The 24316-nt window shown below is 40.5% G+C and overlaps 2 protein-coding genes across 4 annotated transcripts in view; one reads left to right on the top strand and one right to left on the bottom strand.

Moving 5' to 3' along the window:
* Window positions 1-2035: 2035 nt before the first annotated feature.
* insm1b (insulinoma-associated 1b) lies at window positions 2036-3394 on the top strand (the record flags this gene model as incomplete). The annotated part of the gene is made up of 1 exon (XM_079832919.1): window positions 2036-3394. One exon carries the CDS (start codon window positions 2036-2038, stop codon window positions 3392-3394), a length of 1359 nt encoding a protein of 452 aa, XP_079689045.1.
* Window positions 3395-7472: 4078 nt separating this feature from the next.
* ralgapa2 (Ral GTPase activating protein catalytic subunit alpha 2) overlaps window positions 7473-24316 on the bottom strand; it is a 249957-nt gene continuing 233113 nt past the window's right edge. Inside the window, exons 40-42 of one of the 3 annotated variants that reach the window (XM_079833686.1) lie at window positions 18762-18821; window positions 12700-12736; window positions 9620-9707 (exon numbers count right to left, since the gene is read on the bottom strand). In XM_079833686.1, the coding sequence (XP_079689812.1) occupies window positions 12732-12736; window positions 18762-18821 (65 nt within the window). In that variant the 3' untranslated portion in view covers window positions 9620-9707; window positions 12700-12731. Of the gene's footprint in view, window positions 9708-12699; window positions 12737-18761; window positions 18822-24316 lie in introns of all 3 variants that reach the window. The other 2 variants (XM_079833687.1, XM_079833685.1) reach the window with 2 other exon arrangements.

The raw sequence follows: 24316 nt of genomic DNA, 5'->3' as shown, positions 1-24316 counted from the left end.
CGCGGAATTCGTTGAATGTGGTCGCATGCCCGCGTTTGTTATGTTATGTGTTTTAGAGTAATATGTTGATAAGTCTTTACTGTGCATTGAGAGGGGGCTTGTGGCCAGCAGGGGAGGGGCGCGCGCCAGCCGAGCAGCTGTATGCAAATGAGACGCGACAAGCACGCGCCACACAGCAAACACACGCGCACACGCGGCCGGTGCGCACGCACGCAATCTCATTAAAATGCCATCGAAGTGCATTGTGCTGGGTAAGACCTAGACAAACAAACTTCAGAGAATGTTAACACAGAGGAAAACATGTTCCGATGGAGGAATCAGAACTTAAGATGAAGTTGAATATTAGATGATTTAAGCGAGATGTAGAGGAGCGCAGCGCAACTGTGTATTATAATGAAAGAACAGTCCAGCCTCGCGTGTCACAGTGTTCAACTCCGCCAGTCTTGTAATATTCCTGAAACTGCAGGGGAGAATGGTGGCAGGCGCACATCTCAATGCTTGAGCAATTATTTGACTCGGTCATACAGCAGCTTTATGCTAATGAGCTGAACAATGGATGAATGCAAACCCGTGCAACACGTCTGTCCAATTATGCGCGCAAAAGAGAATCTAAAGCAACTGTTTCACAGAGTAAAAATAAGATCAACCCTTTAGAGCCAAGAGCTGCGATGAAGCTTTGCGTTTGTTGGTAATAAACTAACCGATTGAAATTAAACCAGGCGCAGTTTAATCATTTGAAACTCAGTATTTCCTTTTCTTTTGTTCGTGTGGCTCAGAATGATTATGTTATTTCAAAGTAAACGAGCACAACTATCCGTGAAGGTAATACATTCTGTGCGTTCCTCAACTTACGCGTTCCTCTTCATGATCGCAGCTCATTATATTTATAGGAAATGTGTGTAGCTTGCACTGCGACGGAAAGGCTTACACAATGCAAAAGCTCCAATGTCCCGAGTTGTCACCGGTCATGGTGGTTTGAAGAAATGCAATGATGGCTGACCCCTGGCTTGACCTCGAGGTCAGCGCTCGTCTTTGATTGCGTCCAGCACGCGTCTCTCTTTTGGCCAGATTGCTCGTGTATCCCTGTAGAGGTCAATTTGCTTTTCAAAGACAAAAAAGCCTGTGACGGCTGGCCAGACGCGGCCATTGTGTTCAGAGATGAGGGCTTCTTCTGATGACTTATGCATGCGTTAGCCAGCTGATTTATACTGCCCTCAGACAGACGCGTGGCATTACAAATCTCCCAGAATGTCCAGATCTGCAACCTCGGGGAACACGGGAAGCGCTTACTGGGACATGCATGTTCGGATTTCAGAAGTAGCTAAACAAAATTAGATAATAACTAGAAACGAAATGATGTAGGCCTACGTCTACATTGACTTGGGTAAAAACTTGAATTGTGCACTGACTATATGAGTAATAAATGCAACTGTAATCACATACAGTTAAAGTATACGAAAAGCACTAAGAATAAGTAAGACAAATATCATAACTACATGTATGTCAACATGCAGTTAAGTCTGCAAATTGTCCCCCCGTTTTTTTGTGAATGTAATTTTTAAACACACATCAAACAGAGAAACGCGTCCGCTTTTGAGTTGAGACATTTCGTTTGTAAACGGAACTTTCTTTGTTGTCGGTCATTTGGAATTCTGATGATGGCCGTGAGTGACATTTCCTTCTGTCCCCTATACAGCCGCGGCACGCGCTCCTCTCCACACATCTCCATCAGACCGTGAATGGAGATCAGCGCGCGTTACTACAATAAAGCCCAGGTACATCTGCTCTGTAGCGCCCGGTCCGAGTCTCTCAGCCCTCCCACGGGCAATTCCACAGAGATCCTCGCTCGTCCCTGATTGGACGAGGATGGAGCGACGAGGGGCGAGAACAATAACATCATTCCAGCTTAAAAAGAGTGCAGCTATGCGTTGAGAAGCAAAAGCATCTCTCAGAGGGAGGGAGGCGGACGGCGCGTTTGTGGCTCTGGATCTTGTCTTCTTGTGCCTTGTCATCCTCGCCTCATCCATCCGCCGACATGCCCAAAGGATTCCTAGTGAAACGAAACAAGAAAGCAGCGCTCGTTTCGTACCGGATACGCTCGGACGAGGATGGAGGATCCGCTCCAGAATGTCATTTCGCGCAGATCGCCTCGTCCTCATCCGCGCCCAGCGCCTCCAAGCCGGACAGCATCCTCTCAGCGCTACCGTCAGCCGGGGCAGAGGCGCCGGTGCCGGCCCACAAGCCGGTGCAGTTCGGCAACCCGGAGGTGGTGTACCAAGCCCTGTACAGCCCCACCCGGCCCATCAGCAAGGAGCATGACAGGAAATATTTCGAGAGAAGTCTCAATCTTGGCTCGCCTGTCTCTGCCGAATCGTTCCCGACTGCCGCCTCGTTCACCAGCCTAGACCATCATCTTCTGTTCGCGCCGGTCGACTTGAAAATCGGCACCAGCAACAGCAATCGGAGCGGAACAGCCAGCGGCGCGCACGCCCCCGCCATCCGGCCCGGCGCCAAAAGACCTTCCTCTGACGCCGCCGAGCGTAAAAGCGGCAAAAGCGCCAAGAAACCCAAAGCCATACGCAAACTCAACTTCGAGGACGAGGTAACGACTTCCCCGGTGCTGGGCCTGAAAATCAAAGAGGGGCCCGTGGACCCGAAGCCCCGAGCGGCCTCGGGCAGCTCCAACAAGCCCCTGGGAGAGTTCATCTGCCAGCTTTGCAAAGAAGAATACTCGGACCCGTTCTCTTTGGCGCAGCACAAGTGCTCCCGGATAGTGCGGGTGGAGTACAGGTGTCCCGAGTGCGAGAAGGTCTTCAGCTGTCCGGCCAACCTGGCCTCCCACCGGCGCTGGCACAAACCGCGCGTCCCGAGCGCGCCCAAACAACCCCTTCAACCCGCCAAGCCTTTCCCCGAGGACCTGCGAGCAGAGTTCCCCAGCGACAGAGACTCCCCGAGTCCGGGTCTGTCCGAGTCCGGCTCGGAAGACGGGCTCTACGATTGCCAGCACTGCGGGAAGAGATTCAAGCGCCAGGCGTACTTGAGGAAGCACATCCTGGGACACCAAGCGCTCCAAAATCAGATCCTCGGAGAGGCTTTTCGCAACGCAGAGAGCCCCGACATCGTGCCGTCGGAGGACAGCCAAAGCCCGGGACCGCTCAATCTAAGCCCCGCGGACTGTCTCGCGTGTCCGGCCTGCGGAGAGAAGCTGCCCAACCGGGCGACTCTGGAGCGACACCTGCGTCTCCTGCACGACGATTCCCAGGCGTTCCCCTGCAAGTTCTGCCCTGCCACTTTCTACAGCTCGCCGGGTCTCACCAGGCACATCAACAAATGCCACCCCACCGAGAACAGGCAGGTCATCCTTCTCCAGATGCCCGTGCGTAATGCCTGCTGAAGAACAACCGACGCCAATCTGCCCTTTTAGAACGCTCTATTTTCTTCATCCAATCCCACACTAGAAAAGTCTGGAGAGAAGTATTAGTTTGGTCCTTACAAAGGTATTTTTCTAGAACCCTTGCACACATGGTAATGTAATAGCTCCTAGACCTAAGATATGTTCATGTACCTCTGCCTTGAATTCACATGCTGTGCGTTTCACGTCTGTAGCTTTAATCTAGTGTGTGAATTACAGGGCTGAAAATGTGCTCTCTCTCTCTCTTTCTTCGTACTGAAAACAACTACAACAAATCTTGAAAAGTTTCCCTTTAGTAGCCAGAAATGCCTTTAGAGAAATACATCAAACTACTGCCTTAAGAACTCTTCAGTGTAATGATTGTTTTTGAATGTTGGCACACACTTACAACTTACTATCATGATGTAAAATTATTGTAATATGTTTATTCGTAATATTTTATTTATTTATGTATTTATTTATTTTCAATGGCTTTGTATAATTTATTGTGTGACTTTTTTTTTCCTGTGTCGAGATCATCTTGTCTTGGGTTTTGTGCGCTCCCTTGAAACGTGAAGCTCTTATAGATGCAATCTTTTTCTACGTAAACAGCTTATTTTCCTAAATGTTTGCTACCTATCGCTTTACATGTGCGTCCAATGTTGTCTACTCAAATAAAATATTTTCAAAAATGGAAAAGTCTTGTGTGCGTGCATTTGCTACGACAATAACGTGTAGGCTACCTGTACAGAGTAGTTTATATGAATGAAATGGGACTTTACTATCGCTCAGTCACTGTAGATGGCAACTCGTCCCCTTCATTTGAACTTCTCAAGGGTCAGTTTCTCCATACACACACGTACATGTTCTATTCATCTACAGACTTAAATGATGGCACAGTTAAGGTGCGGCCTGGTGTTTTTCTACAGGTGTCAGATGGTATAAGATGATATAAAGGGGTCATGCAACCTCTGGCAATTCACACTTTTACAGTTTCTGTTCTAAACGCTTGTCCGTTCTTTAAAGTGCAGCAGTATTGATTTTAAATGTGTCGGGTCATCCTGAAGTCACCATGTAAGCTCTGCTTGATCAATGAAATAATGTCGCCGGCCCACTTTAAATCCAGCTGAAATCATTTATAGGGTGACAACAGCCTGTATAATAATAATAATGAACTCAGAAATGTACAAGGACATTAACCCTGTAATGCATTTCAGCACAGCCGTTATTGATTCTGAGCTGAGTCTGATTCATTTTTCTATTGGTGCCTCATTTGTAAGATTAGTATTTTTTTTTGTCGATCTAGAAAAAGTGCTGTACAGAAGCAACTTGCGCTCCATTTACACAATATGTTGCTGAAAGAATCAGATAAAATAAGCTGATACAGATAAAAAAAAAAATTAATGCATTATCAGGCATTGCATTCAAATTCACTAAAGGGGAAGGGAATACTTTTGCAAAATGAGCATCAGATTGTTTCAACAAACTAATTAGTCCTCCGTGCACATTATATTCAGCTCATGATTTCACTGTGTCCTGCAATTGGCAAGTAAAAAACAAACAAAAAATCCTAAAATGAGTTTTGTTCAGATTTAGTGCACACACACACATACAGTAATTAAATGTGAGTGTGACGGAGGCCACCTGCATGAGCTGAAGGTGTTGGAGCGTGTGCACCTGTACTCGGAGAGGCTCAGGGAGCAGCAGGGGAGACAGATGGGAGGAGGGTCAGGTTACCCTCAATATTCCCTCAGCTCCAGCAACAGAACAACCTCCGACCCCGAGCATCACTTCCACCCACTCGCTCGAACACACAATATGTCCATGCATTCTCTCACAAGAGCACACAGTCATGGATGAATTCAGACAGACGTAGAACAACAGTTCTTCGGTTCAGACGTCTTATTTTATGCATGAAACAGGGTTTCAATATTAACAAAATATTACTTACTTTCACAAATGAAGGCCTATAGTTCATATATGTAAGTGAGGATAGCAAAATAAAGCAAACATATTATACCCAAAGATTCTTCCTACAGTGACTGACTACCAGTAAAATTGATGATAATTTGGGACCAAAATGATTCCGACACTTTGACCTGAACATGTTTTGCTGAAGTGTTCTTTCTTTAATTGCTAATGCCTCCTTTTGCACCACAGTCTGAACACAATGAAGCATTGCTTGACCTAAATTGGTATTATCTACACTCTAAAAAAATGGTGCTATATGGCACTAAAAGTGGTTCTTGGCTTGTAATCATATACCCCTTTTCCACCAAGGCAGTGCTGGGGCTGGTTCGGAGCCAGAGCCTAGTTTCAAATCGGTTCTTTGTCTTTCGACACCCAAAGCACCAGTTCTGAACCAGGAAAAGTGGTTCTTAAAGGGTTAGTTCACCCAAAAATGAAAATTCTGTCATTAATTACTTACCCTCATGCCGTTCGACACCCGTAAGACATCCGTTCATCTTCGGAACACATATGAAGATATTTTAGTTGAAATCTGATGGCTCAGATAGGCCTCCATTGGCACAATGCACTTTACACAAGACCCATAAAAGGTCCTAAAGACGTTGTTACAAAGTCCATCTCACTACAGTGGTTCTACAATTACTTTATGAAGCGCAGAGAATAGTTTTTGTGCGCAAAAAACCCCCTAAATAACGACTTATATAGTGATGACCGATTTCAAAACACGGCATCATGAAGCTTCAAAGCGTTATGAATCAGCGAGTCGAATCATGATTCGGGATTGCGTGTCAAACCGCCAAACTGCTGAAATCATGTGACTTTGGCGATCCAAACCGCTGAATCGACTCACTGATTCATAACGCTTTGAAGCTTCATGATGCAGTGTTTTGAAATCGGTCATCACTATACAAGTAGTTATTTAGGTTTTTTTTGCGCACAAAAACTATTCTCGTCAACAAAACATTGCTGGTCTAGAAGTAAGAACCGCTTGCGTCAGGGGCTGGGGTTACCGTGGCCATTTTTTAATTGGCAGCTAATCGAGCTAATAGCTCCTCGATTGTAATCTCCATCTTTACAAATTACGGCGAGCTGCACGAATGCGCTGGATTCACTGTTTTAATGCCGATGTAGGATCGTAAAGCCATGTGCATTAATAGTACACAACGTTCGCCATTGTTGATGGAAGGCTTGTTCGAGATGCATCGGCACTATGTAGACCGATCGCCGTAAGACATCAAAGTACGAGAGCACACGACTCCTTATGCTTTTAAATCGCTCTAGTGGTACTTTGATATCATACGCTGATCGGTCTGCGCAGCGCCGATGCATCTCGAACACGCCTGGTGTGTTTGTGTTTCCCACTGAGAAAGCTGAGACGTATACAGTGACGTAAGACTGGCTCTGTTGTGGCTCAGACTCGTCAGTTGAACCAACTCCGAACCGACACTAGCATTAGCTCTGAACTAGCACCCGGTTCATGCTGGTGGAAAAGGGGTATAAGTGCTGAATAGCACCAATCTTGGTGCTTCAGTGGTTCTTCACTTGTTCTTGGGCTGAGGTGCTATATAGCACCAAAAGTGGTTCCCCTATGATTACGAGCCAAGAACCACTTTTAGTGCCATATAGCACCATTTTTTTAGAGTAAATTGTGTAGTTAAATTTAACAGCCGACAGCTGATTGGTTGATTGTAATCCATTACATACCTTTCTATCAAAGTTATCAGACATTATCAAGATGAATTTGTTGTGACAGTTTAACTCTATAAAGTCATACAGGTTTGGAACAACTTGAGGGTGAGTAAATACATTTTAGGGTGAGCTATTCCACTGTGAAATGACTTTTTCAAAGCTGTAATTAAAACAAATAGGATTATCTTGTATTAAACACTCCAATATTATTTGAGTGAAACTGTTTGAAAGTAAATCCAACAGATGTTTATCCAGTGTAGTGCTGCAGTGTGACATTATTTTTGGTACAAATGTCCCAGCAGTCTCTGTTTACCCGTAATTGTAAAACAACTAGAAACATTCTTTAAATAAAACATAAAATTGCAGGGCACTGCTGACATCATGGCATGAAACAATGAATAAAACAGAGCGAACAAATGCATCTAAACATGAACTTCAAATCGATTTAATGAAATGTTTCGACTTCTTCACATTTCTAGTAAAGATAAAGCGATTACTTTTTCTATTAAAAACAGTCTGATATGTTAACAAGTCATGATGAAATCTTCAAGCTTCCTTATCCTTTTACAAAGATTATATTACAGGCATTATTATATTTATATCCTTCAGAATTTAGAACATCCAAAAAAACAAAAAAAGAGACACAATATACAAGGCTAACAACAAAGTCTACAACGAACATGTCGTCCTCAAACAGAAGTTAGGCTAGATGCAGAGTATTTTCAACCCGAAGACAAACAGCCCATCATCAATCTGGGATTTGGGCTGCCGGTTTGCATACATTCATCAGCTTTTTCATTCAGTGCAGACTCACAGAGAATGCCTCCTATGTTACTTAGCGTTTGGAAGAGAGAGAAAAAAAAGTATCAGGCGAAGCAAGAGAACAAAGACAAGTGTACAGGTAAGGCAGAGAAGTGCAACATGTGTCCTGTTGCAGCCTGGGCGGAGCTAGCGGTGTAACACCTGGCCTCCATGGCAACCAGGCCGGGTCTCTACGGGGACAGAGAGGGGCGGCAGGGCGTTGGCAAGCGACTGCTGCGGCGAGAGAGAGAGAGAGAGAGAGAGAGAGGGAGAGAGGGAGAGAAGCGCTGGCATGCTGCTGGTACGGTAAAGGGCACTCGGAGAGGCACGCGGGAATCGGGGAAGCAGGTGGAAAAGAACCCCCATCCAGCATCTAATCAGACAGAAGCAGCTCTCACAAAACGCAGACAATCTCATTCAATTTACTCCAGTGAAATGTAAGACTCATGCGGCTCTTTCTCTCGTCGGGGAAACATGCTGCTCTCCATCTAGGAAGTGTGGGATCAATTAAAGTTGCACAAAGAAAAACACCACAGATTCGTTCCAGTTGGCCAAAGAGAAAATTCGGACAGGCACTGTGAGGAGCTCCCTTCATTCACACCCAGTGCGTGGTGTTCCGTCTGCTACACGATGGCAGATATTGTTCCGTATATACAACATGAAACATAGGCTATATATATATATATTCTCAAATCAAAATCAAAGCGATGTACAGTACATTCAAACACAGAGGGAAGAAAAGAATAAGTGTCGATCTGCGTCATCTTCACCATTGACCGAGTGCAAAAAACATTGGAATGTTAAGAGTAGATTAGATACATGACAGGAACGGGACGCGTTTGGGAACCACACACCTCAACAGAATTACAAACAGGAGCCTTTTCGATTCAGCACGTCGCATAAATCAATTCCATAAAACAATCAAACGAGTTGCTTAAAAGTAATCATAATGACAAAAGAAAACGTTGCAGTCTTGAAAGACGTCACTGATTACAGGTTATGAAGGTAGTAAAAGCTGACTCTCTCTTTTTTTGATGATTCAAGAGCGTCAGTATTCTCTCAGACTGGCCGAAAGCGTCTCAGTGCTGGGACGACACAACAAAACGTCTCTCCCACATACATCAATGGTCGGGTTTTCAGTGTTTGACATGAGGGAAAGCTCAAAGAATTGGTCAATGTGAGTGTTCAAAACTAGCTAGAGCCTCTGGGTTATAATTTGTTTGCTACTTGAATGGGAAAATTACTACACTATAAAAAAATGCTGGGATGTTTTAACCCAAATTTGGGTCAAATATGAACAAACCAAGCCAATTTTTAAATCAAAATGTTTACCCAACAGTTGGGGTTGTCCATATTTGACCCAAATTTGGGTTAAAACAGCCCAGCACTGAGTCCCAATTTGCTTCTTGGTTGAGATTCAGTTTTTCTTTCTGCACGACAGGTACTTAATATCGTGACAACAGTCGCATCTTTCAATGCTAAGAGGCTTTGGAACACACACACACACACACGCACACGCACACGCACACGCACACACACACACACACACACACACACACACACACACACACACACACACACACACACACACACACACACACACACACACACAAAAGTTACAGTTGAAAGACATTCCAGTCAAATAATACATTCAACCACACAGTTTAAGGACAATGCAGTCCGACGGCTGGAGGAAGTGTTCAGTTTGAGGACTTGCTGATGGCGCTGGCTGAACGGCGGAGCTTTCCAGAAACCCGGTTCTTAGAGGCGCGCGGTATTGTGGGTGAGACCTGGTCGCCAGAGTCGGTGGTCGTCACTGTAACGCTAAGGTCAGCGCTCGTGCTGCAGCTGAGGGAACCTGGGAAATGAGGAGATATTACACACGCAGAGTCAAGCATAAGCAAAGGTGACATTGATAATCTTGCTTTAAAACTGATAGCATGCCATTACTGAAGCAGAAAACCCCCTCTAATGGAGACGGATGTGAATGGTGATTAAGTAAATTAGCCATTTTGCTGTTACTGTTGTTCTACAAATTCAGGCGTTTGGATGTGAAAAGAGCTCCTCTCTACTGCAGGAAGGAAACATCCATGGGAGGAGAGAAAAAAGAACGGCAAAATATGGATTCTGCTGGAGATCTGAGATACTGGTACTCAAGAAAGCATCTAAATTAAACAAGCTTCCTGCTTTGTCAAGATGGCATCTGCTTGGCTATTTTCTTTCTTTTCGACCGTTTTCCTTTTTTTTTTACGGGCATCTCAAGTTTCTGAGAGCAGATGGTGTGGGGAACATGCGCTCATTGGAGAGGACCTCCACTCCAGGGCTTCTTTGAAAGAGGGGGAGGAGAGCGGAGAACAACAGCCTCAGCATGTGAAAGGGTTCGGGGAGGAGTGAACGAGCGCGGGGTGGTGTCCGTTCCACACGTCCACAGAGACCATCTCAGGATGGCTTGGGATGCCAGCAGAGGGGACACACACTTACCAGCAGGTCCCTCCTCTCTAATGCTGACAGAACTGTGTATCGTGCGAGGGATTTGATCACTTATTGATCCGGGAGATGACTGGCCGTCTTACGTTTCCACACTGGAGCTGAGAGCGTAAAGATCCAGTAGTGCTCGTCGTCACAGTGATTGACTAACCGTTTGATCATCAGATTTAACTAGCTTGAGCATGGTGAGGTGTGTGAATCATTCAGTCATGCAAACCCTGAGAATTTCTTTCTTTATCAAGTGTGTGTTTTTTCATGAAGTGCCCTCGAAAAAAAAAAAGATTGCACTGTGTTGCTTGTGTTCGAACAGCGTGAGTGAGAACAGCAGCATATAAATATTACATGGGCCCAAACACAAAATAACTATATATAAATATATCATTAAGTTGCATTATAACCCTAAACATGTTTTGTGTTGTTTATTTTAATATAATTTTATGTCATGTTATAATTATGTTAATTATTACCCAAAAATACACAAATTCTGAAAATAAAGTTGGAAATACCAAAATGTTCTAATTTTTACTAAATACTGTACATTACACAGTCAACAGTATAGACACATCATACAAATAATTAATGGAGGGGAGAAAGAAAGAAAAAGGAAGGGAAGAAGAAAGAAAGAAAGAAAGAGAATTTGAGAGAAAAAAATTAAAAAATGAAGATAGACAGGAAGGAAGAAAGAAATGAAGAAAGGAGGAAAAGAAGGGGGTAAGAAAGAAAGGAAACAAGGAAGAAAGAAAGAAAATAAGGAAGAAAGAAAGAAAATAAGGAAGAATGAAAGAAAGGAGGGAGGGAAGAAAGAAAGGAAGGTAGACAGGAAGGAAGAAAGAAATGAAGGAAGTAAAGAGGGAAGATAGAAAGAAAGAATGTAAGGAGGGAAGAATGAAAGAAAGGAAGTAAGGAGGGAAGATAGAAAAAGAAAGAGTGTAAGGAAGGAAGGAAGGAAGAAAGGAAGAACAAAAGGAAAAAAGAAAGAAAAGAAAGAAAGGAGGGAGGGAAGAAAGTAATGAGGGAAGATAGATAGAAAGTAAGAAAGAAAGGAAGGTAGAAAGGAAGGAAGAAAGAAAGAAAGAAAGGAAGAAAAGAAGGAAGAAAAAGAAATAAATAAAGGAGGGAAGAAAGAAAGAAAGAAAGGAATAAATACATAAATAAAGAAAGAAAGGAAGAAATTAAGAAAGAAAAGGAAGAAAGAAAAGAAAAAAGAAAGAAAGAAAGGAGGGAGGGAGGGAAGAAAGAAAGGAAGGAAGTAATGAGGGAAGATAGAAAGGAAGAAAGAAAGAAAGAAAGGAAGGAAGAAAAGAAGGAAGAAAAAGAAAGAAAGGAGGGAGGGAAGAAAGAAAGAAAGGAAAGAAGAAAGCAAGTAAGGAGGGAAGACAGAAAAAGAAAGAAAGAAAGAAAGGAAAGAAGGAAGAAACAAATAAAGAAAGAAAGAAATGAAGAAAGAAAAGAAGGAAGAAAGAAAGGAAATAAGAAAGAAAAAAAGAAAGGAGCGAGGGAAGAAAAAGGAAAGAAGGAAGCAAGTAAGGAGGGAAGACAGAAAAAGAAAGAAAGAAAGGAAAGAAGAAAGAAACAAATAAAGAAAGAAAGGAAGAAATGAAGAAAGAAAGGAAAGAAGAAAGAAAGAAAGAAAGAAAGAAAGAAAGAAAGGAGGGAGGGAAGAAAGAAGGAAGCAAGTAAGTAAGGAGGGAAGACAATGGAAGGAAGCATATATTTGTGAAAACACTGTTGTGAAGTGAAACTCCAGTGTAATGTGCACAAGCGTTTAACTGATACTGCATTAATATCCACATTTAGAACATCTAATGCTGCATATTCTAATTTATACATACATATTTATGATTTCTGACAATATAACCAGATTACAACATTTCATAACCAACTACATATTCAATCCAAAAATACAATTATTTCCTGTTTGGCCGCTCTATATATATTTAAAGTACGTGGCTCTCATTCCCATTTGCTCCCATAGCAATCCAAACAAAAGCGTAAGTGACAAAGACATTTTCCAGTAGGGCAGGTGTTAGTGTCAGATGTGGCCTCAGGCAAACAGACACACGCCAAAGGACAAAGCAACAGGAGAAAAGAGGGCAAAAAGAGAGAATGAAGCAGAGACATGCAGGAGAGGAGGATGGAGACCCATTCATGCTGCTACTGTGTTACGATTACTGCGGCGGCGGTGCAGTACAGAGTCCATAATCAGAACAGCCAGCCCAATGCAGATCTGCCTCGCTGCTCCTTTAAAAGCTCCGAGCAGACGCAGCTCATTAGTGGAAATAAAGAGGGGAAAGATGAGTAGACGAGCCGGGGGAAAGGGAGGGGTCTCTGTGACAAGCTTCCGCTCAGACCGAGGCTCTTACCTTCCATTACTGTACTGACACCTGTAACACACTTAATCTATAGGGGAGAGAAGACAATAGAGCAACACGTAAGCTGTGCACCGTCACGGGGATGTCAAAGAGTGTGTGTGTGTGTGTGACAGAGAGAGAGAGAGAGAGCACGCTGGTGACAAAGTGTTACTCCTGAGGGGTGAACAAAGGACAACACAAAATGTTAATAAACACATAACAGTGATGCACCGAAATGAATGCTTCGAAACCGAAATACAAAGCCGAAAACAAGTTGATTTAATAATCCGCTAATTCATCTTATTTCTCAGTTGCATATAGACATTTGCTATTTTCTAAATCAACTTCTTCATTATTATATATTGTTTCTAGTCCAATTTGTTGTTGAAATATAACCATTTTAATAAAAAGTAAATATTTTCCCTAAAGATTTATTTAAACATTAAGCAAATAATGAAGTTAAGGATAAAAGAAAAAGTGTTTGTGCTAACACTAAGTAAGGAGGGAAGAAAGAAAGAAAGGATGGAAAAAGAAAGGAAAACAAAGGAGGGAAGAAAGAAAATGTACAGAGGGAAGAAAGAAAAGAAGGAAGAAAGAATGTAAGCAGGGAAGAAAAAAGGAAGGAAGGAAGGATGGAAAAAAGAAAGAAAGGAAGAATGTAAGGAGGGAAGAAAAAAGGAAGGAAGGATGGAAAAAAGAAAAGAAAACAAAGGAGGGAAGAAAGAAAATGTACTAAGGGAAGAAATAAAGGAAGAAAGGAAGGAAGAAAGAATGAAAGAAGGGAAGAAAGAGAGAAAGAAATAAAGGAAGAAAGGAAGGATGGAAAAAAGAATGGAAAACGAAGGAGGGAAGAAAGAAAATGTACAGAGGTAAGACATAAAGGAAGAAAGAAAGAAAGAATGTAAGGAGGGAAGAAAAAAGGAAGAAAGGAAGTAAGGAGGGAAGAAAGAGAGAAATAAAGAAAGAAAGAAGGAAGAAATAAACAAAGGAGGGAAGAAAGAAAGGAAGAAAGAATTTAAGGAGGGAAGAAATAAAGGAAGAAAGAAAGTAAGGAGGGAATAAAGAGAGAAAGAAAGAAAGAAAGAAGAAATAAAGGAAGAAAGAAAGTAAGGAGGGAAGAAAAAAGGAAGAAAGGAAGGATGGAAAAAAGAAAGAAGGGATGTAAGGAAGGAAGAAAGAAACAAAGGAGGGAAGAAAGAAAATGTACAGAGGTAAGAAAGAAAGGAAGAAAGAAAGAAAAAATGTAAGGAGGGAAGAAAAAAGGAAGAAAGGAAGTAAGGAAGAAAGAAAGAAAGAAGGAAGAAATAAACGAAGGAGCGAAGAAATAAAGGAAGAAAGAAAAGAAGGATGAAAGAAAGAACGTAAGGAGGGAAGAAAAAAGGAAGAAAAGAAGGATGGAAAAAGAAAGAAAGGAAGAAGGGAAGAAAGAAAGAAGGGAAGAAAGAAAGGAAGGAAGAATGTAAGGAGGGAATAAAGAAAAAAGAAGAAAGGAAGAAAGAAAGTAAGGAAGAAAGGAAAAAAGAAAAAAGGAAGGAAGAATATATTGGATTTAATTGTGTAAACGAAAAAGTGTTTGTGCTAACACTAAGTAAGGAGGGAAGAAAGAAAGAAAGAAAAAAGGAAGGGAGGAAGAAAGAATGTAAGGAGGGAATAAAGAAGAAAGAAAGAAATGTTTGTGCTGCCTTAAAATTGTAAGTTGAGTCCACTTGTAAAGTGTAGTTGTATAACTTGTGTATTTGAGTTGATGAACTCCAGCACCAGCCACACTTTCTAGATGAGTATTTTCTAGCGAGTGTGTTTTCTGATGTAAACGCATCATTGCGGGACGTTGATTAAAAGCTGATTCATGACGTGTTTCCGCAGTCAATCATTCTGCTCCTCCAAACCCTACAGTTCATTTTACACCCAATATTTGCGGCTTCTGACATTTGTGTGCATCACTGACACATTCCACACACAGTGCTCATGACAGACTGAGGCTGATACACACGGACCCACTTCACTTCTTTGCGTTTTCTGAAAATGAAAGAATGTTTAACATGGAGAACAGAACAGAAAAGCTGGTTTGTGCTGGAATAGCGGTCACATCAGCGCAAGCAGAGCTTGGTGATAATATAACTCCAGAGTGTGTCTATTAGAGAGAGTGTAAATGATATCAGCAGCTGGCCTTTATATTTCAGAGGAGCTCCACCATCTATGATATCAAACAACTCAACTCAATGCTCAATTCTTGACAAAGCTCGACTCCAAACGGCCCCAAACCCTGCATGGATCTCAAAAATGTACCCTGTTCCAAAACCTAGTGAGTTGCCTACCTAGACAGCATCTTAAAGGGATAGTTCACCCAAAAATAAAAATTAGCCCATGGTTTACTCACCCTCAAGTCATCCGAGGTGTATATGACATTCTTCTTTCAGACCAATACAATCTGAGTTATATTAAAAACTCCAGGCTAATCCAAGCTTTATAATTGCAGTAATAGTTGCTCTGTTTTTTAAGTCCATAAAAAATGCATCTGTCCGTCGAATAACGCGCTCCACGCGGATCTGGGGGGGGTTAATAAAGGCCTTCTGAAGCGAATCGATGCGTTTGTGTAAGAACAATATCCATATTTAAAACTTTACAAAGTAAAGTTCCAGCCGATCGCCTTCCGTGGAAAAGTGTTGAAAGTGCCTTCTCTCAAACTTTCAACACTTTTTCCATAAATTGAATACCTAGGGTGAGTAAATCATGGGCTAATTTTCATTTTTGGGTGAACTATCCCTTTAAGGCATCACACAGACACCCTCTCGACATGAAGGCTATCGTTCAAAAGTTTGGGGTTGGAAAGAATGTTTATGTTTTTGAAAAAAGTATTTTACAAGGCTGCCTTTATTTGATCAAAAACAGTATAAACATTGTGAAAATATTATTACACTTTAAAAGGGCTGCTTTCAATTGTAATATATTAAGGGGTTCAAGCACGTAGCGCTGAAATCCTATTGTAATTGTTACATTTGAAACTTTAAGTACTCACACTGCCTACAACGTCACCAAGGCTCGCCCCGATCACCCTGATGGGGCGCTACAATGCTCAAAAGTACGAAATGGCTCATAACTCCTAAACCGTTAAGGCCAGTTCACACCGGATGATTTTCACGCGTGTTTAATGCCGACGTTTAACGCCTCGTGAATAAACAAAGGGCGCCAATGTGAGTGTGCACACCAACGCGCAAAAAGACAGGCGTAAAGGCACCGTTTAAAAAAAAAAAGCCTTGGGTTTGTTTCTTTTGTTTTGACGCGGCGCGGCGCGTTAAAAACTGGCTGACCAATGAGATCGCCGCTTTTGTTCACGTGCCTGGAGCTGCTGAAGTTACAGTACGTTCACTTGGCGCATCGCCAGTGAAAATCGATTGGGTGTGACTGTGAACACTCAAGACGCGCCGAAAAACGCTGGCGATAAGCGCGTGCGATATTCGTCCCGGTGTGTATAGGCTCACATGTCTTATATAGTTAGAATATCGTCTGGTGAAATTTTCAGGTATTTGGGATTTTTTTGAAAAACCTTTTGCGAACTAGTCTTAGGTTTTTGTCCCGATCTGAACCAAACCAGTGCAGCAAGATTCTCTGGAGTCTGATTGACAATAGATATATAAAAAAGCCGACATTCCGGTTCATGGCCCCTAAGGCCGCGTGTCCGCCCTAGGCACTCTGCTTGAAACGTCTTGCTGTGAGCGCTTGCGAGCGTTTCTTTCAGTTGAGGCTCACTGCTTGCTATGATCAGGAATCTGCAGAAGTGTTACTAGTATCTCATTTCACAGATTGCTGGTTTCTGTATAAAAACGCCAATACAATGCTCTGGCTCTTGTTTTAAATAATAATAAATCTGTTGACATTGTACACACAAAATGTGGAGGTTGTTTGGTGTTGTATTTGCCCCGCCCCTCCTCCAATGTGATTGGTCAGCTGGGTAAAAAGTGACAGTGGTGAGCGCTGTGTTTTACTCAAAGTTGAACATTCTTCAACTCTCTGTGACCAGTAAAAAACGCTGAGCGCTCAGCGCTTGAGTGTGAAATAGACTCACCTCGTAACTACGCTCATGGCGTTCTAAAAATGCAGCGCTCCCATTGCAAACAATTGGATACGCCAGCCAGCCGTGTTAAAAAAAAACGCTTTGGTGGACACACGGCCTAAGGGCCGCCAAAATGTTACAAGTGGGAGGAGCCACTTTTACTAAAATGGCTATAACTCATGAACAGAATGAGATATTTTCTCTAAACTCAGCACACCTATGTATGGGCTCGCTCTGTGGTCGCATGAAAAAGGACGTGGCGACTGGCCAATTGGTGGCGCTGTAACAGTAAAAATATAAATTATTTTAAAAACCAACTTTGGCTAACTAGTCCTAGGATTTTGGCAGTGTCACACGATCCTTCAGAAATCATTCTAATATGCATAAATATATATATATATATACAGTGTGTGCAGAATTATTAGGCACGTTGATTTTCTGATCATATTTTTTTCCCAGGCTCATTTTACCAATTCCAAACCACATTAATCTTAATAACGAACTACTATTAATTTTGTATTTAATAATTTATAAGTGATATATAATTGTTCATGAAGGCTGGAAATGAAAAAACGACTTGTATTCAGGTCTGCAGAATTATTCTTTTCTTCTCCACCTGTTTTCGTCTGACCCTGCTGACCCAATGAGCATTTCACTGTCCAGTGGTCATGCCTTAACTGCAATGTCTAGTATTGCATTAGTATTGCATCCTTCTCATGGGCATTTAATACTTTTCAGTCTGAGTTGAATCTCTTTTTTTTGGCTCATTTTATCTGTAAAAGAAAATGTGCCTAATAATTCTTCACACCTGAGTATAAGGCGTTTTCATTTCCAGCCTTCATGAACAATTATATATCACTTATAAATGATTAAATACAAAATCAATAGTAGTTATTAAGATGAATGTGGTTTGGAATTGGTAAAATGTGCCTGAAAAAAAATATGATCAGAAAATCAACGTGCTTAATAATTCTGCAAGCACTATATATACACTGTATATAGACAGAGTTGAGAGATATATCACTTATAACATCAATCAGAAATAGCTCAATCAGGCTGAATAAAAAAAGTAAGGTTCCATTCAACTAGAATGCTGTCTTGAAAGGTCACTGAAATAGGTTTTGGAACAGAGGTTACGTTTTTTTTTTTAAATTACGAAATCTGTGCCGATCCATGAGCTCACCTGATCCACTGCGCTTTCCACAAGTACAACTCACATTTTCGTGTTATGCTTATGCTGCAGTATATTAAATGTTCCTAATGTTGTTTTGGAGGTCTTCGACTATAGGTTTACATGCATTCAAGGACAAAATACACTTTCATTTTCTCATAATATCCATTGCAGCATCATGTTGTTTCTCACAGTGTCTGAAACTATTCGATCAAGGATGCGGTCTCTCTAAGCCCCTCCTTTCGGAGAGCCTGCTCTTCTCTGATTGGACAGTCTGTTATGATTGGTTGAACACTTACTGTGGCACAGTGCATGACGGAAACTAAATGCCCATTAGCATATCTGAATTTCAGCTCTTCCTCAGGACTTGCTACACAGAGATACAACTACAGTGTTTGAGGGAGGGTCAAAGCAGACTCTGTTCTCAGGCAGCCAATGAAAACCATTATGCAAATGTGTTACAAACCTACATAAGTTTGTAACAGGAATTGAGACTGGAATTGCTGAAATGTTTCAGCAGTTCAGAAATGATTCTTTCTATTAGGAGACAATAACTTTATTTGACATGCACTATGATCTTTAAAACTTTGCAGACCTTTTACCTTTACAAACAGCTATATTACACACTGCACGAAAGGTAATATTGGAAAATGCATAATAGGGGCACTTTAAAAGAAACCGTTTCGGAAAAACAAGGAGGAAATTCTATGTGCTCAATTGACTGTCATAAAAAGGGGACATGCAGGGTATATTGAGAATGGAGAGAAAAAAGAGTGAAAGCGAGAGACAGGTTTGTGTAACAGACGTGTGGGGCCACATGCCTAATGGAGGAAGCAGGCAGAAAAGTCTTACAGTCCAGCTTGGCCCAGAGGTAATCCACGTCCCAAACCATCCCTGGCCAACGCCTGCCTGCTGTCATGGGTGAGATGGTGGTGAAACATGGGGCAGCGTCATGAGACTGTAACCCACACAACAGCTAAAGTGCTACTGGATGAGGAGGCGCTTTAAATGGCACAGGGTCTAACAGGAGCCCAGGCCTAGTTTAAGGATCTACGAGCCTGGACCATGTAGTTCTGAGGGAATCTGTGGCTCTGTTCCAAAATCCAGTGAGCTGTCTAGTTGTACCCGTCTACACAGGCAGTTATCTCCTAAAAGCGCTTTGTACTGGACATGTCAAGCTGCAGTGGCTCGATGTAGATGTCAGAATATAAAACAAAGAAAATTTGTAAATTACTACACTGTCGTTCAAAGGTTTGGGGTCGGGAACAAGTCTGTTCAAAAAGGATGCATTTATTGGATTAAAAAATGCAGTAAAAACAGCAATATTGTGAAATGTTATTACACTTTGAAATAACTGTTTTCAATGTGAATCTATTGTAAAATGTTACAATACTGTACAATATTTTATATTGTCTTCAGTGTCACATGATCCTTCAGAGAAACATTTACTATTATTAATATTAAAAACAGCTGTGGTGCTTCATATTTTTTGAGGAAACAATGTAAAACTTTCTTTTTCAGGATATTTGGGATATTTTTATTCAACAATGATGCAATAAATTGATCAAAAGCGAGTCTAAAAATCTTGGTTTCAAATAAATGCTGTTTTCAACATTGATAATAATCAGAAATGTTTCTCGAGAATATCAGAATGATTTCTGAAGGATCATGGACACTGAAGACTGGAGTAATGATGCTGGAAAATCAGCTTTGATCACAGGAATAAATTACCTTTGACTATATATTCACATAGAATTTTAGCAATTTTAAATTGTAATAATATTCTACAATATTACTGTTTTTATAGTATTTTTGATCAAATAAATGCAGCCTTGGTGAGCAGAAGAGACTTTAAAAAATAAAAAAATTAGAATTTTTTACCGACCCTAAACGTTTGAGTGCTAGTGTATGTATCAATGCTATTTTCAAAGGAAATTCATAAGTGTAAAAAAAATTGTGTATAAAATTACTACAACATTAGTTTTACTACTAAATATATACATGGTAAGAAACAAAATCTGAATAAAATTAGCATGTACATTTTAAAGTAAATCGTTTTATTTCAGATGGATGAGGACAGGAACTATAACTACAGGAAACGCACTAAACGTGCATCACATGACACTCTTAGTGCAGAACTCATCACTGATTATAAAGCTATATTCCTCTCTAGGCCCAATGTGTATATAGATAAAAATAGGCAACTTTCAGTTAAATTAAACTTTATGTATTGATTATTGAATGATATATTTATAATACACATTTCTTTGGACTTGTCTGCCATTTTGGATGATTTTTCTATGGAATCTTATCTATGGAAAGCAGACAAGACTGCCTATTCTGCAAAAAACACAAGCCCAAAAGAAGATATCTTAGAAGGAAGCATAATTATGCATAATGATTAAGTGAGATAAGTGAGTAGTGCAACAACAGTGCATTTGCTGAAAAAAAAGTTCACATCTTATAATGTCTGTCAACCAATCAGAATGAAGAATTTGACAGCCTCATGGTTCAATCATAATGATTCTGTACCAGCCTTTGCTATGGGACTTGACCTTTGATGTCTCGCAAATGCTCTTTAACTAGACGGATCTCTAGGCTTTGGAACAGAGCTTGCATTTCTTCTATGCGTACACAGAATGACTTCTTTCCAACGTAAGGCTACATTTTAAGGGTGTATTATTAATGAAATTGTTAACTAGTAAATAAATATTGAATTTGTAATTTGGTGTTGGCGACACAAACAAGAAACATGAAAGGAAAAGAAACAGGCATGACAACTCCGATTATACAGAAAAAAGAATGAACATGAGAAAGTAATTAGAAACAAAAGAGAAAGGCGAAAGAAGAAAAAAGAAAGAACAACAATCTGGGAAAGCTGTTTTTGATGTGTTTGATGGAGGTAAAGAAGAGAAACTCAGAGAGATGGAGTTTGAAGTGTCTAATGGGGTCGGTCTCCCTCCCTCCTTCTCTCTCTCTCTCTCTCTCTCTCTGTCTGGGTTCAGTGGGCGTGTCTGTGAGCTGCTCCGTATGCAGCTTTGTCACGAGTCAATAGAGGTCACCAAAGCAATTTTCAACGCCTTTCTAGGAAATAATGGGCGTCGCTATAGAAAGCAAAACTTTCAGAGCATTATTCTGTAAAATGATCCCAAAGAATGTGTCCTGTACAGTGCACTCCACACCAGCACTGCTGCTTTCAGCGACATGAAGAACTGAGTGCACGTATTAAACAGAACAATTTAAAGAACAAAGAAAAGTAAATAAACTCTACAAAATGCCCAGCCAAACAAATAGAACAGCTTTTGGCATTCTGGAAATGAAAAGAAGAAAAAAAATGGACTAAAGTTTCACAATGGTTTAATCTAGACCTGTGCATTGCCCACATCCATAGACTGACAATACCTTTGAAATGAAACTGTACCAGACAATCTATCAATTTTAGTGACTGGATTTTAGTTCCCAATTTTGTATACAGGGGACGATGAAATGAAAACAAAATAGTTGCACTTAGTTTTACATGATGTGCACTTACAGTGTGCTGGGTAAAATAAGCCAACTACATGGGCTTAACCCGGGTTAATATTAGGTTTAGGTTCTGTGTTAGTACAGTACCAATCGTTGTAATGACTATAGTATGTGCACAGTATGTACATGGAGAACAGGGGCCTGATGTAGAAACGTTGTGTACGCACAAAATGGCATTGAAATGTGTGTGCGTAATTGGGATTTATAAAAAATAAACTAGTTAGGTGTGTGTGTAAGTTTTCCACGCACATATTGGGATTTAAAAAAATAAACTAGTTGTAAATATGTGCGCAAAGTATGGACACTCTAGACCATGTGTACACACTCTTTTACTGGAGTAAGCGAAGTAATGAAGTAAAGCAAATGATTTAAACTATGTTTGACATTTGATTTATACATTTAGATTAAATATGCCATTCATTTTATATTAATTTTAGTACTGTCAACATTAACGCGTTAACGCATGCGATTAATTTAAATTCTTTAACGAGTTTATCACATCACACTGAGCATCTACAGCACCTGTAACCCTGGGAGGAGGAAATTCCATTCTAACTCTTTAACTCGATTCTGCTTCTCTGTTTATGATCAGGCCATTTAAAGCCGTTAAACTCTGGGAAAGTTTTCAGTGATCCAGTGATCGAAATCATTCAAACAGTCCAAAAACAGCGCTAATGCAAAGAAGGCCAGGCTGATCACATCAGACATATCAGAGAGAATAGAGACTCACATTGCGATTTTAGTGAATTATTCATTCCAGTGTGCTTTGCTTTAAAACATGAGCTCTGTCGTATTCTGCCATTGTTTCTGAAGAGCGAAATTTTGGTGACTTACTGGAGTCGTACAGTAAGCATGTGAGAGTTATTGATGCACAAACAAACTGTGAGCGCGCGCTCTAGATCACTGATCGCACGCTGCATTCATGTACAGACACACAGTACATTTGCGTTGTTTCACACACTCAGGAAGGATAATGTTTGATTTGTCATATGTACATTGTTGTGTTTAGTGATCGTAGGTTTATGCAGTCAAAGCGGTTGATTTTGGCGGTTGTTTATTGACGTCTCTGTGTGGTCCATGTTTGGTATCGCAGCTTGACGTCTAAAATGAAAATAATCTTGTTGTTGTTGCTCTGTACACACATACTATACACTGTGAATTCATGTTTTTTTTCATGGGTGCTTAGGTGTGTATAAATGTATAATATAATAGAATTATATGGACTCCTTATATTTGGTTATTTTGTGTCATTTTGGAGTCCCCAATGATCCTTGAAGCTTGCAGAAAATACAGCTTTATGAGAATCAACCTTCAATCTGATTGTTTATTTTGGATATAGTAAATGATGACAAAACGAATGTGTTTAATCACATAAATGGCGAGTGTGTGCGATTAATCGCACAGAAAATGTGCGATTAATCGCAATTAAACATTTGAATCTATTGACAGCCCTAATTAATTTATGTCCACCTTAATCATGACGAGCCAACTGCATTTTGAATTATGGGTGGCACTTCCGGTTTGGGGAACATCCATTCAAAAAGACTCAAATGAGTCATTTCAAATCATAAGGTTGCCCTACAAATAAAGCTTATCTGTCAGTTTGACTGAATGAGCTGTCAATTTTCCTTCATGTTCTATTTTCAGATATCATTAAAATAATGTAAAGCTTGGTATTTTAATGTGACGCGTTATAACAAGAATATCTACGGCAAGAGCTCTTTTCAGTCGCTGCATTCTTTTTCTCATGATTACTTTCTTTTTTCCATTTATTTTCCATTTGTATTCCGCTGTAACAATATGAAAAAGAACAACATGTTTTTATGGTTTATGCTTTGTTCTCCTGATTTAATTTACAATATATCCCCTTAATAATTCACTGGAATGCATGAAGAATCTCTTGTTTTTCTCCTCAAATCCTCACGTCTCTTTCCCGGTTTGTTTTCACAGGTAAATACCATTTATTTTCTTTCAAAATGATGAAAAACATTTTGAAGTAGTATCACGCAATGCTGAAGGTAATGCAAATTTTTGATTAAGGCAACGTATCTAAAATAATACAGATATTACAGATATTATGGATGCGCAGCTTTTGAACACTTTTCCTGTGGCATGCTCTGTTTTAATGTTGTAACTACAGCGAGAATTGCTTGCCGCATGATAATTCCGCTTCAAACTGTGTCCTAAATAGCAGAACTCATGTTCTGAGAAAATACTTTCACGCAAATAATGATCAATGATGCGCACTTGACTCCGTCTAAGCAGATGACTTTGCAAAATAGACGATACAATGACACACCGAAGACCTCGCTCTGTGATCGATCAGCCCATTGGCCGGTTGACACAGTACTGTACAACCTCTGCTGCACGCAGGTGTGCTGTTGGTGTCTTGCACAGACAGACAGGAGCCTAATGATTACCATTTTGGTGGTCTTTCCAATATTATTAAAAATACCACTGTATGTGAAGGATAGAATTTGAAGGAAATGGTACGATATGCACATTCTATTTAAAAAAAGTTATAAGTTATAAAGTAAGTATATAAACATCCTAAAATGTATGTTTACCTTATGGGCAAAAATGCATACATTTGATTTGTTTAAAGCACTTAAAATACTATTTGTCCAGTGGAAAAGATTGAGAATAACTCAACAGCTAGTATTTTATAATAATAAAATTAATTTTTTTTTTAAACAAGACAAGGATAAAGAATGATTTTTGGCAATGTAATGTGACGGCACAAAGTCCGTATCTCATATTTTCCTAATGTCTTGTACTGCTAAAAATGATAACACACGAATGGGAATATGCATGGAAATGATATGCAGATGATGTTATGCATATAGTAAAACTAGGCGTTGTAGGCTCCATATAATATGGTT

The sequence above is a fragment of the Gobio gobio genome, assembly GCF_949357685.1.
Source record: "Gobio gobio genome assembly, chromosome: 13".
In the NCBI taxonomy this organism is placed as follows: domain Eukaryota; kingdom Metazoa; phylum Chordata; class Actinopteri; order Cypriniformes; family Gobionidae; genus Gobio; species Gobio gobio.
The sequence above is the reverse complement of the archived record's forward strand: the minus strand, read 5'-3'. Positions and strand labels throughout refer to the sequence as shown.